The 20290-nt window shown below is 40.4% G+C and overlaps 1 protein-coding gene across 1 annotated transcript in view; it reads right to left on the bottom strand.

The window, feature by feature from the left end:
- Nucleotides 1-19952, bottom strand: part of CA10 (carbonic anhydrase 10) — a 47250-nt gene extending 27298 nt beyond the window's left edge. Inside the window, exons 1-3 of the mRNA XM_036755604.1 lie at nucleotides 19878-19952; nucleotides 18274-18369; nucleotides 9379-9451 (exon numbers count right to left, since the gene is read on the bottom strand). Coding sequence (XP_036611499.1) covers nucleotides 9379-9451; nucleotides 18274-18369; nucleotides 19878-19952 — 244 coding nt within the window. The remainder of the gene's footprint in view (nucleotides 1-9378; nucleotides 9452-18273; nucleotides 18370-19877) is intronic.
- Between the last annotated feature and the right edge of the window lie 338 nt (nucleotides 19953-20290).

The raw sequence follows: 20290 nt of genomic DNA, 5'->3' as shown, positions 1-20290 counted from the left end.
ATTGGAAGATAGCTTAGAGCAGGGTGGGGAACCTGAGGCCCTAAGGCCACCTATGGCCTTCTAAATCCTTAAGTGTGGCCTTTTAAAGACTGAATCCAAATTTTATTTCTGTAAATTCTGTAAAATTTGGATTCAATCTTTAAAAGGCCACACTTAAGGATTAGAAGAAGGCCATAGGTGGCCTTAAGGCCTCAGGTTCCCTACCTCTGCCTTAGAGGATTATTAGGCCACTGACTGCGTAGTTTCTACCTTGGCACACTCCATAAAAATAGAGAAATTGCTTAGTTAATTAATAGTCTAAGTAAGAATGCAGGAAGAATATTTAACCTACCTAAGAAAAAATTGAGTCAGCTAGGTGCAGTGCACAGAGTCTTGGGCCTAGAGTCAGGAAGACAGGAAGACAGATCTTCCTGAGTTCAACTCTGGCTTCAGATTCTTCCTAGCTGTGTGATCCTGGGCAAGTCACTTAACTCTCCCTGCCTCAGTTCCCTCATCTGTAAAAAGAGCTGGAGAAGGAAGTGGCAAACCACCAGCTAAGAAAACCCTAAATGGAGTCATGAAGAGTTAGACATGATTGAAAAGTGACTGAACAACAAAGAATGTTTAGTATAGAAGAAAGAGCCTGGGCACAAGAGTCAGGTTTTAGATCTGGCTCTGCCAATCACAGCTTGTGAGACATTAGACAGATGACTTCACTTTTAGGATGTAAGGTTAGGCCTGGAAGGGACTTTGGAGGCTGTTGAATTGAAGTCTCTTATTTCAGATATGGAGAAACTGAGGTACAGACAGGTGCAAAGTGATTTGCCCAGGGTCACATGGCTAGTGTTTCAGTCAGGATTTGAACTCAGGTCTTCTGGACTTTATCCATTGTACCTCCTATAGCTGTCCACCTCTCTGGTTCTCAGTTTCCTCATTTGAAAAAGTTGGAGATAAGAATAGTGGGAACCACCTACTTAAGTAGGTTCTCTGCCCCTCAGCACTTAGTTATTAGTTTGTATTACTCTGTGGTTTTGAAAGTTTAGTCAAATCCCATTTTTCAAAAAATAAAATACCAGCTGTGTGAGAAAAAAGTGACAGGTAAAGAGAGTTTAAATGACATTTCTAAGCCTTTTCAGTACTGGGGGTGGCTGTTATGGATTTGAATAAAAGGGAAAAAAGAGAGGAGTACTGGAAATATTCAAATAGAATAAAATTGTTTTCAATAACTTTTTTTAAAAGAAAGGACCAATTTCTTCAGAAAATACATTGTATATGTGTGTGTTTGCACGTGTGTGCGGTACAGCTATTTATGTGTCAAGGAGACTTCAGTTCCAGTCTGGCTCTGATGTTTGTTATCCAATCTTGGGCAAATTATTTTTTCTCTCTGGCCCTTAATTTAATCCCACATGAAACAAAGGAATTGCATGGACTACATGCTTATGGAGGGTGTTTTAAGCTTTGGCATTCTGTGATTCTACTATTGTTTGAAACAAAAGCTTAGTGATGCCTCACATACCACCCCCCCCACTTTCTTTTTTGCATCATTCCTTTCCAGTGACTTCCCTTTTCCCCATAACTGATTCTTCTGATTTAGATCAGCCTTCCTCCTAGGCCATCCCAAATGGTTTATCTCTTCTAAGTTCTGGGCAGGGTCAGAGGTAATCTCTGCTGGACAATTGTAGCCTGTGATAGCATGATCATCATGGATTTAGTTACAGCTGATGTGCCTAACTCTAAGTAAACCAACTAAATGAAAAGACACATTAACTCAGATGGTAATTAGAGGGTTGATTATTTGCCTTATAAAAAATAATCTTTGTCTTACAAAGTACACATAATAGCTTTTCTTTAAATAGGTGGTTGCGTTGCTACATTTGAATTGTGATTTGATGTATAAAAGAATCCAATTTATATAATTTCTTCCCTTTCAGGAAGCATACTTGTTACATTAAAAATAATGCATCTAGCTCTTCATACTGTAGGTCGTATCATCCAAGTCCCACCACTTACGACCTATGTGACCTTGGATGAGTAATTTGACCTTTTTGGATCATCTCAGTTTCCTCAGCTGTAAAATGAGAGACCTGGACTAAATGGCCTCTAAGAATCCTTCCAGCTCAAAATCCATCATCTTATGACAATATTAGAAATAGCCAATTAGTATAGTGAATAGAGAGCCATATCTGGGGTTGGGAAAACCTGAGTTCAAATCTAGACTCAGATATCTACTAGTTGCGTGACCCTGGGTAAATCAGTCACTTAGCCCCCTTTGACTCAGTTTCCTCATCTGTAAAATAGAGATATTAATAAGGCCTACCTCCTATGGCTGTTGGGGGGATCAAATAACAGTATGAAGTGTTTTGTAAATCTTAAAGTAACATATAAATGCTGGTTATTATTTATTATTATTATTATGTTACTACATGTCCCCATATATAACCACACAGAGTAAAAGTGAGAAGTAAGACTGTTAGCCTATGAGAGAGGCATTACTGTCCTCTCCTCCATTGTAAAATAGTTCAATATTCTCTGTTTCTTTAAATGTTTGCTCTTCTTTGCTCCAGGCAATTTGAAATCACATAGAATGTAACACATATTCAGAACATCTGGTAATTTTTTCAGTCATGTCTCACTCTTTGTGACTCCCTTTGGAGTTTTCTTGGCGAAGATACAGGGATGGTTTGCCATTTCCTTCTTTAGTTCATTTTACAGATAAGGAAACTGAGGCAAACAGGGTTAAGTGACTTTCCCAGGGTCACACAGATAGTGAGTGCCTGAGGCTGGATTTGAACTCATGAAGATGAGTCTTCCTGACTCTAGGCCCAGTATTCTTTTTAAAGCCTTCAATGGGTTGCCTTTAGATTTCCCATCTAAGCTTATTTCCCACTACTCCCCAATAGTGATGTCCTGCTCTAACCAGTGCATACTAGGAAGGCATCTGCCTTATTTGCCAAATGCTGACTGAATAGGAAAGCGCTGTTCTAAGTGCTGGGGGAAATACAAAGTTTAGATAAGACATAGACAGCTCCTGCGGGGATAACCATACCTCCAGTGTTTGCCTATTTCCAGGATGGATTGTGAGGCTCAAGAGGCATGTATACAAAGACTTTCACAAATGTTAACGTGTTATATAATGTTATTTTACTATTATCTTATTCCCATCTTGTTCAATAAAGCTTACATAGAAATGGTCCTGGAATACCTATTTTTCCATATTCTTTTATATTTTTCATATTTAATGTGCTATGGATAATTATGTAGGTAGGTTGAAAAAAATAATTGCTTCTTGTAATTGTATAAAAGAATTAGGAAGGAAGCTGGTCTTTTGTAAGCTCTCCCAATAGTAGACATTATTAATATTTTTGGTTCAGAACTATATCATTGGCATAGGCAGTTGAATTATGAGGAAATTGCCTCTATAAATGCAGGTTACCACTTGCTCCTCAAGTAATAGTCTTTGAGTTGCTTAGAACATTGAGAGGTTAAGTGACTTGCCCAACATCACACAGACTGTGTCAGAAGGGGGACTTGAACTTGAATCTCTTTAAAACTGAATCGAGATATCTATCTCCTACCTCATACTTCCTTATATTATTCCTATTCTTACAGCTCTTGCACTGGAAGGAATTGTAGATTTGGCATCAGAGGATCTTGGTTCAAGTCTTGGTTTTACCACATCCTAACTGTTAAATCACAACCTCTCTGGCCCTCTCCATTTGCCTTAGGTATAAAATGAAGGGGTTTTACTCAATGACAGTAGAACCCAGGATGATTTATACTTTAGGGACACATACCCATTGAGGTATCCTTAACTAGGGACAAGTAGGAATGGAGAAGGGATGATCTATGAGGTAGCTGTGAAATAGCATGGGATCCTGTATATATGTGCTTACTTTTTCCACTGACAGTATGCATATTTATAGGAGAGTATACCTCAGGTTTATGGGAGGGATGTTTAGAAGTTACTGTTCTCACTGTGCCATCTTACTAAATGCCTTTGCTTTGAGTTCATTGTGTTTACCTGTTGATTATTAAAGATAAGTGTACCAGTGGGGGCTCACGAGCTTCAGTTTTAGAAGTGGGGATGCAAAGGGTATTTTTGAACTGTGAGGTAATTGTTGCCCTCTGTGGGACCTAAACTGTTAGTCTGGGTGCAAGTTGGAGGGGTATACCCTGAGAGTATGCTGCATTATTTAAATTCCAATAGATTCCTATAGCTTCCAGGACCAAATACAAAATGCTCTGTTTGGTATTCAAAGCCCTTCATAACCTAGCCCCCACCTACCTTTCCAATCTTTTCACACCTTACTCCCAGACACACACTCTTCAATCCAGTGAGACTAGCTTCCTGATTTGTTCCATGAACAAGACATTGCATCTCTAATTTCTAAGCTTTCTCTCTGGCTATCTCCCATGCTTGGAACACTTTCCCTCTTCTTCTCCAACTACTGACCTCCCTGGCTTCCTTTAAGTCCCAGCTAAAATCCCCCCTTCTACAGGAAGCCTTTCTCCACCCTTTGTAATTCCACTGCCTTTCCTCTCCATTATTTCTCATTTTTTCCATATATAGCTTGCTTTGCATATATCTGTTTGCATGTTGTCTCCCCCATTAGATTGTGAAGTCTTCGAGGGCAAGGACTATCTTTTGCTTCTTTTCGTATGTCTAGCAATTAGCGAAGTGCCTGACACACAGTATGTGCTTAATAAATGTTTATCGATTAATTGATTGGTACTGGAAAGTGCTGCACATTTAGTGACATGCCATGATGACATCTTCATGTGTGCCAATTAATAAATAACTGAACAAAATCAAATGACATCACCCCCCCCAAGAGCTATGATGATGGTCAGCATTTACATAATACTTTGCAAATATTATCTCATTTGACCCTCACAATAACTTTGGTAGGTAAGTCCTATTTTTATCCCCGTTTTACATTTTAGGAAACTAAGGAAGGCAGAGGTTAAGTGACTTGCCCAAGATCATACAACTAGTAAGTGATTGAGGCTGGATTTGAACTCAGCTCTCTCTGACTCTAGGTCCAGCTCTTTACCCACTGTACTGTCTAGCTGGCAGATGTCCAAACAAAACAAATAATTTTATATTAAATCATTTATTCCATAAATGGCAACATGGCAGGTCCCCAGCGCAGACCAGTGGACCTATGCCTTCCGTCTCCTGGACTATAACCAAGATAACTGTCTTATTTTCACCACCTGGTAACTCACCTACCTACAAATAATGTCAGATTTCAATATGCATGAAACCTTAAGGGCATTTACTGTAAGGGGAGAGGGAGGCTTTGGACCATCTCATGAGTAAATAATTTTCTTAAGCAGTAGTTTTCTGCACATAGCAAGTGTTTTGGGCATTGTTTTTTGTTTTTTCTCTTAAACACAGTCATTATCCCTGCTGGGCATCTACCCTGGTAATGTGAGAAAGGTTACTGTACCTAGAACGGCTACATTATATTGTTTGTACCTTGGAGCACAAAATACCAGTTGTTCCAGGGGCCTCAGTTATCTCTAACCACAAGGGGCAGGAATTGGGATGGCTTTAGCTCATTTTGTAACAGACTCCAGATGGTGCCACACTTTGGTAAGTCAGATTCCAGCTACTTCTCTTTCTACTCTTTCCTGATGCCATTAGACGCTCACTGTAGAATTATAATTAGTGCTAGGAATCTCTTACTATAACACGTTGCAGTTTACAAAGCTCTTTTACATACAACCTGTCATTTGATTCTCACAACTACCCCATGAGCCAAACAGGGAAAGAATCACTATTCCCATTTTGAGGAAACTGAGAACCTGAGAGTTAAAATGACCTACTCAAGGCCATATGGTTGGCAAATAATAGCTAGTGTTTTAAAGTTTGAAAAGTGTTTTTACAAATACTACTTCTTCCCTAAGAGGCAGGTGTGAATATTATCCCTGTATTACAGATGAGCAAACTGAGGCTGACAGGGATTAAGTGACCTGCCCAAGATCACATGGCTAGAAAGTATCTGAGGTAAGATTTGACCTCAGGTCATCTTGACTCCAAGTCCTATGCTCAATCCACTGTGCCACCTAGTTGTAAATGGCAAAGCCAAGACTAGAAAACAAGATTTTTGGGCATTCTATCCTTTCTTAAAAAAAAACAAAACCAATCTCTCTCTCTCTCTCTCTCCATATATGTATGTATATATACATACATAAATCTGTGTGCATGTGTATCTATATATATATGCATATATAGACACATACAGATTTATGTATGTATATATACATATATATGTTACTAATGATTAATTATAATAGAGGCCGTGAGGCGGGTCTCCAGAGCAGACCACTAGACCTCATTGGGAAGGGGGTAATCAAAGACATTTTACTTAACTGAGTCGTACTTGAAATTTGTATCTCCCTCAGAGCCCTAGTACAGTGCTTTACAAACAGCTGATACTTAATAAATGCATATCAAATGAATGACTAAATGAATGAAAATGAAAGCATTTGGGTTTTTGAATCATCATGCTATAGTCCATATCACAAACTTAATAAAATCCTCCCCCCTCCCATTTCTCTATCCAATGTGCATGAAGGCAGCACTCCTCATGGATATCTAATATAGATGGAGTTAAAACATAATGAAGGGTCCTGTTGAGTCTTTCATCTTTAACAGTCACACCACTTAATATTAATTATAGCAGTGCTTAGGAAAAGGAAGAAGTATCCAGATAACATTGACTTGGTGGTTGGCAATCTGTTACATTATGTGTGGAGCTTTCTATGTAATTTCATGGTTTTTCACAATCTCCAAGCTACGAATTCACAATTATTTGAAGACATTTTATTTAATTTCCATGCTTTTTTAATCAAAAAAGTTAAAATATAATAATCTTTTATGGGAGGTTATAAAATATGCTATTTACAGAAGAGGTAGAAAAATCCCCCTCAGCTGACTATGCTTTATGTATAGTGAGAGAGGAGTGCATAGGAATACTGATGGGAGAAGAATAGAGTTATTATCTGAGCAGCCTGATTTTGCTGCCTAAATGGCATCTATCTACACTCTACACCATATCCCAGACTTCTGCATTGAAGCAGGTGAGGGAGGAAGGAAGAGAAGGAGCTCTTCCATGAGCTCTACAGATGGTCCCTGAAAGCATTTACCTCCCCTGCCCACTGAGCCTTGCTATCTTCAAGGAGAAGAACAAAGATGGTGGGAGCTATCCAGCTACAATCAAGTCAAGCCAACAAGCCTTTACTAAGTCTCTACTATGTGCCAGACTCTGTGCTAAGTGCTGACAGTAAATATAGCAGGAGTTGTAAGGTAAGGACAGCCTTTCACGGTCTTAAAAACATACACATACTGATGAAAGTTGAATGCAGCAAAGTAAGGAAGTTGTGGGATTTAGAGTCCTGTAAGGAAACTTGATTTGGAGTCAAATGACCTCGGTTCAAGTCCATTGGCAAATTGCTTAACCTTTCTGGGCCCCAGTAAAATGAGATGGTTGCACTAGAGGGTTTCCAAGGTCCCTTTTTAATTCTAAATTTATCCTACAATCTTGACATTGAACCTTGCAATCTGACCCTGGATGGTGTGTCTTCAGTAACTCCCCTAAACTCTCTTAATATACTACTTTCTGTCTCATAGCTCAGTAGTGTCAATGTTGGTTATTGACTCTGGATTATCTACTAGTACTTCTGGTTCCTTTCTACCCTAGGACCTTCCACCTGTGGCCTTTGCCACATTCTCTGTGAGATGAACTGATTTGGTAAATTCTGTGGGAAGTCATGACCTGGAGTACCAGATGCTTGAGAAGATGGCATCTTCTTGTCCCTTTTAACTGTGGTTAGAGACTTAGGTCTGGAAGCTTAGAGGTCATCTAGTCCAACTCCTCTCTAACAAAAGATGTGGAAACTGAAGCCCAAGTGACCTGCCCAAGGTCACACAGTAAGTAAAGGACAGAGCCAAGATTTGAACAAAGGGTCTCTGACTCCAAATTCAGTTCTCTTTCCATTGCACTATACTGCTTTTGATGGTTTGATTTGTGAATCTCCAATGTCACAGAGGAGAGGGAAGGAAATAGGCATTTATTAGGAGCCTACTATATACTGGGCACTCTGCTAAACACTAAAAATATTAGCTTATTTGATTCTCTGAACAAAACTTGGAGGTAGGTGCCATCATTATCTCTACTTTACAGTTGAGGAAATGGAGGCAAACAGAGGTAAGTGACTTGTCCAAGGTCACACAATTAGTAAGTGCATGAAGTCAGATTTGAACTTCAGGTTTTCTTTACTCCAGGCCCAGCCCTCTATCCACTGTGCCCTAGCTGCCTCTAGAAGGGGCCTCAGGGAGTTAATGCTCAGTGCTCATTTTGCTCATTTCAAATTACCGTTAGCCTAAAAATTCTTCCAGAAATGTAATAATAGTAATGGAGATAACAAAATCTGACATCTATAGAACACTTTCAGGTTTTCAACACACTTTGTAGGTATCATCTCATTTGATCATCACAATAACCCTGCTAAATAGGCATGACAGATAAAGGTACAGTGAAAAGAATCCTAGATTTGGAGTCAGAACAGTTAAATTCCAGATCGGTTACTACTTGGCTGCTCTTTCTTCTATTAGAAGCTAGATACACTTGCCCCTCCATCCTCTCCCTCCTCAGATCTGTGCTAATTTGCAGAGCTTTCTCAATTCTCTCAGCTTTCTAGGTTGCTGTTCGATCAAGTACAAAAAGAAACCATTCTCCTCCCTTCCTCTGGGACTGTGAGATGAAGCATCAGGAAGCTCCTGCACTTTGTCTTCAGAGCACCTGGAGAGGAACACACCTAGGTAGATTCTTATGGATAACAGAGGTGGTGTAGACACGCAAAGAAACATCCTCTATGTGTAATGCACTTGAGCTAAGTTTCAGGGACATGCATAGGAATCTCCTGAAAAGATCTCTCACCTTGTGAAAAAGACCCAGTCCCATTGCAGGCATTTGAAGATAGATGGCTGGGCTCTGTCCATAATGCTTGGCTACCACTTCTTAAACCTATGTGTGGTATTTGTACATTAATCTGCAGGACCCAGAATGTTGGCCAAGAGATGTCATTCAGCTTGTCAGACAACACATAGTCCCCCAGCTCATTACTACTCCCCAGAAAAATGATGACCGTCATCATTATCATAATTATCATACCAGATGGACATGGATGAAAACACTGCCCTGGTGACTTTTGTTCTTTATAAGCTGTCCCTCGGCAAACTGTAGTTCAGCAGAGTGACTTCTGATGGATTCAAAAGCTCACTTCACTACAAGGAGCCTTAGGAACCTTTCTGACCCAGGTTTCTGCCTTCAGAGAGGAGAACTCAAACATTCAGGATGGCTGTCATAGAGGACTTGAAACTGGACTTACTTTTATACGTTATTCTCGTGATGGTGTCTCTGTTTAGCATTCGATTAAGAAATGGATTTGATGAATCAGAAACCTAGGGGTGGAGGAAAAAAATCAATTAATTACTGAATCTAGATTGTCACAAGATAAGCATCTCCAATGAGAACATTTATTTTGGGGAGAGAACAAGGGAGGAAGGATGTTTTAGGTCAGAGATGAACCCTGATGTATCTGGAATTCATGGGGAGATGAGGGAAGCAGATCTCTTCCAAGTAACAAGTGAGAAAGGTAATGGAACCCTGTCATAACAGACTCTTTGTCATCAGGAATGAGCATCCATCATATCCAGTCCACTAGAACAACCACAAGCTTGATTTTTTTTGTCCCTCAATTCAGCACCATTCACTTCAACCACTTATTAAACATCTATTACATGCAAGGCTTTCAAGGATGTCAAGCTGACCACTGATGCAAAAGCCCCTCTCTTTAGCATTCATTTTCTCCTGGTGACAGTCCGTGACTGTGGATCATAGAATACCTGTGACTCAGAAGAGTCACAGCTGCAGGTGTCCCAAAGGTAATAGGAAAGATGCACCTACCTTTTCCGTCGATTCATATTATATATTCCCTTCTGTGTGCTCCTTGTTTCACATGGCCTACTAGCTCTTCCCTGGAGTCACTGTTCCATTTCCCACTTTTGTGCCTATTGCACAGACTATTCCCGTGTGTGAGAGGCACTCCTTCCCTCCAGGGGAGGGAATCCCCTCAAAGGAATGGATATGCAGCTTCCTTCAAAACACAGTTCAGCAGTTCTTTCCTATAATTGATTTTTCCTGATCCGCCCAGTGGTCAATACTCTCTATCTCTTAGTTTGTACAACTTGTGCTTTATGAATCTGAATATATATTTTATTATCTCCTTGAAGCACTATTTCATCTTTATAATTTTAGTCTTTATATCCCAAATTCCTATTACGGTGCCTTGCACATAGGATCATAGATACAGAGCTAGAATTGACTTCAGAGGCCATCTGATCCAAACCCCTTATTCTACATATGAAGAAGCTGAGGCCTGGTGAGGGTAAGTGATGTGTTTAGAGTCACCTAAGTAGTAAATTCCAGCCTATTACTGATAATGACTCACATGCAAAAAAAAGTGATGTAAAAATCACCTGCAAGTTAAGCGAACCTAGAAAAGGCTGCGGAATGGTTGTATAATAAAAATGGGTGATAGCAGATGTGTGACCTGAGAGCTGTGCTGGTATCCACAAAATACCAAAAGAGCCAAGGGAGTCTTCTAGTGTGTTGGGCCTATCTTCTGTTTATAGAAAGACATAAGACTCATGCAGGTATGAAGGGCTTATGGTTTATACTTAGGGATGAAGCTACAGATCCACTGAGCTATAAGGAAGTCACCGTAGAGGAGATACTAAAATGGGGAGACACGAAGATGACATTAAGCATGGCTCCTGCCTTCAAGGAGTGTACAGTCTATTTCTAACCTAGGCATGGGTCACTTTCTCTGACAATAGTGCCATCAAAGGGTTTCATAGCAAAACAGGCAGATTTAGTTTTTAGAGGACATAGGGATACTGTATTTTGAGGTTCCTGTGACTTGTTTCATGATATTCCCTTCTTTCTTTGGTGAACAAAGCAAGGCTGCTTTGTCCATCGCTAGGTTTGAGATACTTAAATAAGAACACTGACATTTTTGGAACGTCAGGAAGTCAGTCACCAAACCAGGCACCCTGTTGGGAATATACAGAAAGGTTAAAAAAAACAGTCCCTACTCTCAAGAAACTCATATTTTAATGGGGGATACAAGATGTAAATAACTAGGTACATAGCTGTTAGATGAGTGGATGAGAGCAATCTGAAATGGGAGGCATGGGTATCTAGGGAGACCGGTAAAGGTCTCCTGCAGAAGGCTAGATTTGAGTTGATTCTTGAAGGAAGCCAAGGAAACTAAAGAGGTGGAGGTAAGGTGTAAGAAAACTAGGAAAGTAGGAAGGGGCTAGGTTATAAAGAGCTTTAAATGCCAAATGGAGGGCTTTCCTGGACAGGCACTTTTGAAAGAGGTTCTCCTGACATGTACTCATCTCTACCTTACTGCATTGGCCTCCCTGTTCTGATTTATTATATGTTACTAGTTGGAAGTTGTGACTCATCTACCTTAAAAATAGATCTCTCTTAATGGTTAGGAATGTCACTATATATATCCAACAGGTAATTTTGAGTTTGGAAATTGAATTGATTACTTATGTTCCTTCTGTTTCTCTTTGCTATATGGTTTTTTGTTTTGTTTTTGTTTTTACTGGCAGCATGGTATAATGTATGGGTGCTGGACTTGGTGTCAGGAAGAAGTGTGCTGAAGAGACTACCTCATACTCTCATTAGTTGTATGACCCTGTGTGCTTATACTTCCCTGTCTCAGTTTTCCCATTTATGAAAAGAAGGCATCAGACACAATGACCTCCAGGGTCCCTTCTAGCTCTAGTTTAAGTTCCTATGGCAAAAAGACAGTTTTGGGATGTTTGGCAAAGGCAGATTTCTGTCCACCTGAGAAATGCACACAACCAACTCTGGTGCTTTTCAGAGACATGTGAGCATATAACCAAATGTCACCTCCTTTTAGGTTGCTCTTTAGCTATTTGAAAGGCATTTCATAGATTACTTTCTGAACCAGAGGCTCTTAATCTATTGTTTGCAAATTTGCCTTAAAATATTTGTATTTCAATATAATTGAAATTATTTGTATTTCAATGTAAAAATATTTGTATTTCAATATAATTGATATCTTATAATCCCGTGTATGTAATTTTATATATTTAAAAGAACATTATTCTGAGAAAGGATCCATTGGCTTCACCAGACTGCCAAAAGGATCTGTGATTTAAACACACACACACACACACACACACACACACACACACGCAGAGGTTAAGAATTCCTCCTCTACCCCAGGGCATCTCCAAGAAAGAGAAACAAAAGAATTATATATGATTGGTGATAAATATGCTATGGTCCCACATAGGTACTTTGGGCCATTATATTCTGAATATCTGGTCACTGTACACTTCTGGGCTGAGACCTTTATGTACTAATTAAGGACAACTGAATAAATTTCAAAAGCGTACAGAGAAAACATGTAGATTTTAGCGTCTTGGTGCCATGCATTGGTGGGAGGTTAAAATATGTACTAGGTGTAAGTGGGCTTAAGTGGAGAGTTAACAGTGTGTGGAAGAGTTGCAATTAGAGCCAAATTTCTATTCCCTTTGGTCATTGGGTGGGGTGGGATGGAAAGATGGGGAGGGTGAAGCAGGGGTTAGTGGGATATACATAAATGAAGTCCACAGTTAAGCACATCCCTCATTTTACACCAACATTTCCAACTTTTTCTACCACCCAACTTTTGACTAGAGTTACAAGTCACGAGCAGTTAACTTTATAGGCTGAACTTTTCCCCTAATCTTCCAATCTTGCAAGACTTTCAGCCCAGTGCTCTTAGATATCATCCTGGGAAGCAATTCCTGTGAACATGCATCTGAACAATTACTCCCACAGGTGCATTGGCCACAGCTACTGTAGACCCGGAAAGGAAAGTTCTTGCCCATCAAAGACCATGGCACTGTGAAGTGATTCAACACTAGAAACCAATATGATTTTTCTCAATGGAAATGACACTGAAGAAGTATTACCATCTGTTTTACTTTTGTACCCTAAGGACCATTCCATCTAACTTGTAGCTGAAACCTTCCACGTGTATTGTTTTCCCCCTTAAAATGTGAGCTCCTCAATTTTTATCCCCAGGATTTGGTGCAATGCTTTGTACATAGTAAGTGCTTGTTTTTTCATTCATTCATCTGGCTTATATAGAAGTTGAGTGTAGCCCATGACAAATGTCGCTTTTCAATGTATACCTATACCTTTTTTCCCCAGTAGAAAGATATCTCACCTTAGGGATGCAACCTATTGTTAACTTTTACTATTACTCAGACAAATGATATCTGTTTGTTCCAACAGAATCTCAGCAGGTTTTTGTCCTGAGAACATTTATTAGAACTGTTTTTTCCTTTCTGATTACTCTTTCTTAGTCCTGCCTTGGGATAACGGACCCAATGCTTCATTAATATTGTACACATTTTTAGTTAAAAGACTTTCTAAGTCTGTTACCATCTATTTTATACTTCTAAGAGTATATATAATGACTGGAATCCCACAGGTGTTAGTAATAATGCAATAGTTGGTAGCAATAACAAAAATACTTATTATTTGGTCTCTTTACTTTTTTTTAAAATCAGGTGTATGATTTCATCAGCGTAGGAAACCCCAGTGTGAAAACTCTCTTCAATAGATGAGGGATTGGCATTTTATAGTTTTAGAGATCCACCTAGGGCACTGACAGGCCAAATGATTTGCCAGGTTCACACAGTGTGTGTCAGAGACAGAATCTGAACCTAGGTCTTCTGGATGTTAAGGCCAGCCCTCGAACCATGCTGCCTCTAAAGGCTGCTTATAATTACCTTGAAACAGTAACTATTACTCTTCCTCTCTTTGGACAATTTACAACCTAGAAAAGTGGCCCTTGAACAACTGGGAATTGAACAGGTCTGACTGTGACAAGAAGGGGTCACCAGTATGCTATGGGTCTGATGCATGTAGAAAGCTCAGAAGTAACCCTGGAAGAACAACAGAAGCAGTGAGCTCCATTCTGGCCAATTAGAGACAGGAGCAATTACGCTTAATCCACTGACCCTCTGGGAACAGGTTTTCAGTCTCAATCAACACAGAAGCTGTTAGAATGCCCACTGAAGCGACCTGGGGGTGGAGTCGGGGAGACTGGTCTACAAGGGAGGGGAAGCGTGTTTCTGCAAATGTATTTCCTCTTTGCTTGTTAAATATGCCAGCAGTTTGGCAGGCAAAAATGCTGTATTCTAAGCTGATCAATCACTGAAAGCCATAGTGAGTATCCACATTACAGATGTGACTTTCACTAACCAGGGCTCCAAACCAGGGAGGCTGAAGCTGTAAGCTGTGCCAAGAAACCTCAAATAGAGGGACCAGCAGGGACAGCTGATATCATTGATGCAGCCATTCTCTCCATCCTTCGTCTTTCCAATCGTACAGGGAGCATAAGCCGACATCTGAATTTTTGGCTTTCAGAGAGGCTACTAAAACAGAGGCTGAGGGAAACAAATGACAGCTGCCCCCTTTGTAAAGGATATTGTTACCAAATAGAAGGTTCTCAGAACAGGGAAGAGCTCCCTGATTAAGTTCATGAAATGGCTTTTCGTGGCTTAGTTAGGAGCTAAACTGGTATTATAAGAATTTGCCTGTATTTGTGGCTAGCATTTGGGAATGTTTAAATCTGATTTTCTTTCTCCCTGATCTGCTTTTTTCAAAGGATCAGAGGATCACGGGTCTGGAGAAGGAAAAGTCACAGAGGAAGCAGCTGGAACCCAAACTCAAGGCCTCTGACTTTGACTTCCATGCTCTTCTCACAATACCACGCTGCCTTGAAAATATCACCAGGAAGATTACATCGGTGACACCAGAGACTGTCTAATACAGCTTGCTTATTTTACAGATGGGGAAAACTGAGTTCCAGGGAGGTTGTTATTTGACCTAGGTTACAGGTAGGATTTGAGGATGTGGGTGGCCTCTCACTCCATAGCCAATGCTTTTCCTACTATGTTATGCAGCAAGAGAAGAACCTAGAACTCCCTACAACTCCCACTTAGGGTGGGAGATGATGCTGGGAATTTCAGAGGTAGCACCAGCTGGATTATCTGGCAGGAAGTAGAGTTTCCTTCTGAATTTAACTTCGAAAAGTGACAATACATCTGTCTTGAGTTCTCAGGACCATAGCTTTATTATTTCAGAATTGGAAGTAACCTTAAAGGTTAGCTAGTTTAACCTGCTAATTTTATAGATGGGGAAATTGAGGCACAGAGCAGTTTAAATGTCTTGTCTAGTGTCACTATAACATGGGAGGGCTGGGGTTTGAATTCATGTGCTCTTGCTCCAAATCTAGCATTCCTTCCATTGCCCCACACTGACCACTGACCCCAATGTCCCTTTTTCTCTTTGTATAAAGTGTGGATTTAGAAAGGTACATGCTATTAATGAATTGGGGGGTTTGTGGCAGAATACAGTAGAGCTTTCAGGGCTCTTTCCATCAATTCAGAGCTGTACTAGGATTTGAGAACAAGCTAGAGACTGAAGTTAAATGGAATGGGGCCTGGAAAATCCATCATAAATATATCTTTTAAAGGATAACCTAGGAATAAGGTTGCTTTAGCTGACCATCTTCTAAACGATTTTCTAAATATTTGTAAGTTCGTCATGGTCTTTCAGTAAATAAATCTAATGTTGGTTTCTAGGAGTGTGTCTACTTAAAAAGGTGAGACCAATGGATGGCAGCTTCTCTTTGGATCAGCTTTTCAACTGGACTCAAATTTCCAGTCTGTAATGCCTTGGAACGAGAAAGCCTGATCTCTCAGCAGAGCAGTAACTAGTGATCTGGGCACACTGAATGAGCTTTGCAAAATGTTCCCCTGGGCAAGGGGGTCCAAGTTTTCTCTCAAATGAACTTTTAAAGGCAATTAATGCTAGAAGGGGAGAGATTCCTAGACAGAAGGCCACTTTGAGGAAGAGACCCTGGGGCACTCACTGCTCCTTAGGGAAGGGATAGAGAACCTGGGACACTGACTCTTAGAGAAGAGATAAAGGCCTTGAGACATTTCAAGGCTGCTTCCAGAGTGAGAAGGACTGAGGCAGGGTTCAGGGTAGGGTCAGGCTGGGTACCAATTCACTCTGCTTTGGGTGGATCTGAAGGAGAGAGTATCATCTGGCAGATTACCATTTAAACGAATTCCTTCTGTTAGCCAAGTTCAGTTGTTTCTATACTAATGAGCAAGATTCCTATTGTGTGTTGCCTTCCCCTGTTAGAAGGCAGACTCTCTTAATCTGTCTCTCTCTCTCTCTCTCTCTCTCTCTCTCTCTCTCTCTCTCTCCCTCTCTCTCTCTCTTTCTTTCTCTCTCTCTCTCATTTTCTTCTGGATATTTTCTTCTCTTTGACCCTCTTCTGTCCCAGTTCACCTCCCATCTGTCTGACTGCTCCTCTCAGTCTTTTGCTGGATTTTCATCCAGATCATGCTTATTAACCTTGGATGCCCCCCAAGGCTCTGTCCTGGGCCTTCTTCTCTTCTTCCTCTCTACTATTGTACCTGGTAATATATTTGGTTCCCACAGTTTCAACCTCATCTCCATTAGCTCTGCTCTGATAATGTTAGAATTCATTTGTCCAACCCTTACCTCTTTCCTGACCTTCTCTCTCACATCTCCACTTACCTATTGGACATCTCAATCTAGATATGCCCAGTCCATCCTAAACTTATCATGTCTGAAACTGAACTCATTATTTTTCCCTGCAAACCCTCCCATCTTCCTCCATCTTCCTAATTTCCATATTGTGGACAGAACCACCATCCTCTCAGTCACTTAGGCTCATAAAGTAGGTATCATCTTTAACTCCTCACTCCCTCTCACGCCCCACCCCCCCATATCCAATCAGTTGTCAAGTCCTCTTGTTTCTATCATCAAAATACTTGCTGCATATGTGCCCTTGCCTCCTCTGGCACTGCTATTATCCTGATGCAAGCCCTTATCCCTCGTGCCTGGACTACTGTGATACTGCTCTCTTCCATTCTAGTTTAGTGAACTCCACAGAGTTGTCTAAATGGTTTTCCTAAAGAGCAATCCTGATCATGTCAATTCCCTAGTAAAGAAAACAAACTCCAATGGCTCTCTATTGCCTCCAAGATCAAATATAAAATCCTCTGAGTTTTAAAGCCTTTCTTATCCTGCCCAGTATTTTTCCCTGTATTCTGATATCTTACCTTGCCCCTCCTCACTCCTCTCTCCTTTGTTCCAGTGACACTGGCCTGGCTGTTCCTCAAAGAAAACACTGAATCTCCTGATTCCAGGCATTTTCACTTACTATCCCCAAGCCCGGAATGCGCTCCCCCCCTCACCTCCACCTCCTGGGTTCCCTGGCTCCCTTTAAGTCCCAGTTAAAATTCCACCACCTACAGGAAGCCATTCTTGATCCTCCTTAACGCTAGGGCCATCTATCTATAAATTATCTCTAATTTGTCCTGGATAAAACTTATTTGCACATAATTTTTGTAATTCTCATTAGAATGTGAGCTCCTTGAGGGCAGGGACTGTTTTTTATCTTTCTTTGTATCCTCAATGTTTAGTGGCACTTAAGACAATTCTTACGGACTGACTGACAGACCTCTGACTCCAGAGGCTGGAATCCTTCCACTATACCATGATAATTGTTCCTTTCATTTTCAGAGTTTAACCATAGTCTGCCCTGGAAGTTTAAGATTTTCTGAAATGGGTTCCCCTGAAATATCTTTGGGAAAGACTTCATTTCACATGAATTCTTATATAAGTAAAAAACAAAACAGGTACAGCTAGGTCCTGATTAGTGCCAATGATGTATCCCTTGAAGTAGTCACCCGTATTTGAATTTGCAACATTTGCAGTTGAATTATGTAAGATGTGGTAAATGGTTCAAGACCAATGAAAACATGAGTGCAAATGTGAATGATGCAACCACTTCATGGGATTCATTATTTGTGCTAATAGGGGCCTAGATGTCTTCTGTTGTTTAGCTTGGTAGAATGTCAGTTCCTTGATGTCAGAGACTGCTTTATTTTTGTCTTTATATCTCTAGTGATTAACACAATGCTTGCCACGTAGTAGGGGCTTAATAAAGATTTGTTGAATTGGAATGGTTATGACTCATTTGAATATTTCTACAACCCAAATGATATCAAGTGATTATTGTGGGAATTCACAATTCTTTTAGGATTTGGGGAGAAGGTGGATGCAGGATACTCACTTTCATAAATATAGAAACTACCACCAATCCATTTGGACTTTTTGCAGCCTCTGTGACGTTTGTATATAACTCATGGTTATAGTGGATTAGCTGAACCTGGCAGGAGAGATGAAAAAAAACAAACAAACAGTGGCATTAAAAAGGGCATCATACATCACATTCATGGGGATCAGCAGCAATGCATGTTGTAGATGATTAGAAACAAAGTCTTTTTTAAATGAGGGGATTTCATGGGAATTAAGGGCTCCATTTTTAAAAATTTTTACAAAGGTTTTCTGGTAACATGCATGATTTTAATAACCCCAGTGACCATCTGGCTCTGCCTGGCCCCAACCCAGGATGTCTCCTCTAAGCTGTTAGTAAGTGAATTTCCTGGGGGCTGGTAGGCTCTCTGAGCTATAACAGCAGCTGGCACTGGTATCACAAAATGCTCTTCACAGTAATAGGGACAAACCAGGAGTTGTAAGCTAGGGAGGCAGCCTGGTGAGCTGGTGAGCTGCTGAGACTACAAAGGGAGAGAGAGGGGAAGAAGGAAGGGAGATAGGAAGGAGGGGGAAAAGGAGGGGGGGCAAGGGGAGATAGAGAGACAGAGACAATCAGAGAAAGAAAAAGCATGAGAAACGGACAGATACAGATAGTGAGACAGAATAAGAGAATGAAAGAGAGAGAATCAGAGAAAAAAAGAAAATAGAGAGAATAAAAGAGAGAATGAGAAAAAGAAAGATCTCAGTCTTATAATGTTTCAACCTAGAGGGAATAATTTTGTTTTTTTTAGCAGCTCCACACCCTGAGTTTAAACTTTTGCTTGGCCCATCCAATACGTCTCACCCGTAGCTCTGTCAATTGTTGAACCTATGCTCATTGCCAAAGGAGAGAGGAAATGTATTGATCCTTGTCCAAAATATTTTAGAAATTAAAAAAATTAAAAACGAAAAGCCAGTTAGACAATGAAACAGTATAAACAGTCTCCAAATAAATTATTTTTGAGGTTCAAATTTTTGATTTCAGTGGTGTGGGGAATTCCCAGGGAGAAAATTCTCTCCACCAATTCAGATTGCCTCTTGTTCTGCAACTTGTAGTTTTAGAGAATTGCAGAGGATCATCTACTTAAAGCTGGAAGAGACCTCGGAGGCCACCAAATCTAACTCCCTTTATGTGATAGATAAGAGTCAAACAGCTAGTGTGTGAGACAGGATTTGAACCCAGGTCTTTTTGACTCTGAGGCCAACTTTCTATCCACTACAACATGATGTTTTTATTACTCTGGCTCTGACACTCCACTGATCAACAAGTTCTTTGAAGAATTCTTTGGTAACAATGCAACTTGATTGAAGATTTTTTGATATCTGAGTAATCATTTGCTGAAGGAGGATAGAACTCTGAGCAAAGGAATACCCTGGGTATAGTGGAGTTCTTAGGGATGAGTGAGGGAGGGAGAGCCAAGAGTCTTCTCTGTGCTCAAAATAATCCTATTTATTTTAATTAACTAAATCAATTAATTAATTAAACCAATTATTTCATGAGTTTTGCCAATGGAGCGAGATGGTAGTAAGGTGATTGTTGTGTTTTTGGAAGAGAAACTCCACTTGGGGAATGAAGCTTACTCTCTGGTGAGAACAGTGACTCTCCAGGGATTTATCATACTCATCCTTTTCCAACAGGCAACCTGGGGCCTGCATTCCTCCCCTGGAGTATTTCCATGGGTAAAGAAGCAGCTCCCTTGTAAGTCATGCAGTGTGAAAGGAGTGTAGAGGCCCTGGGGGGTGCTGCGGCTTTCCCCTCCAGTGCCTAGACAGTTTCTAAATGAGAGGCAAAATGTGTACCTAATGACGTGCGCAGATGATCTGTGACAACCCTCCCAGCGCACTTGAGCAATTGCAAATATATTAAAGAGCGACTTAGAAGTTTCAACATAGTCTGAGAATTGGACTGTAAAGAGAAGGCAGTTCAAGGGATTTCATGGCCCCAAAGTGACACTTCTCTCTGACATTCCAGCCAGAGTAAGAGTATGAGAAGA

The sequence above is a fragment of the Trichosurus vulpecula genome, chromosome 4 (genome assembly GCF_011100635.1).
Source record: "Trichosurus vulpecula isolate mTriVul1 chromosome 4, mTriVul1.pri, whole genome shotgun sequence".
Classification (NCBI taxonomy): domain Eukaryota; kingdom Metazoa; phylum Chordata; class Mammalia; order Diprotodontia; family Phalangeridae; genus Trichosurus; species Trichosurus vulpecula.
Note: the sequence above shows the minus strand (reverse complement) of the source record. Positions and strands in the feature narration are given on the sequence as shown.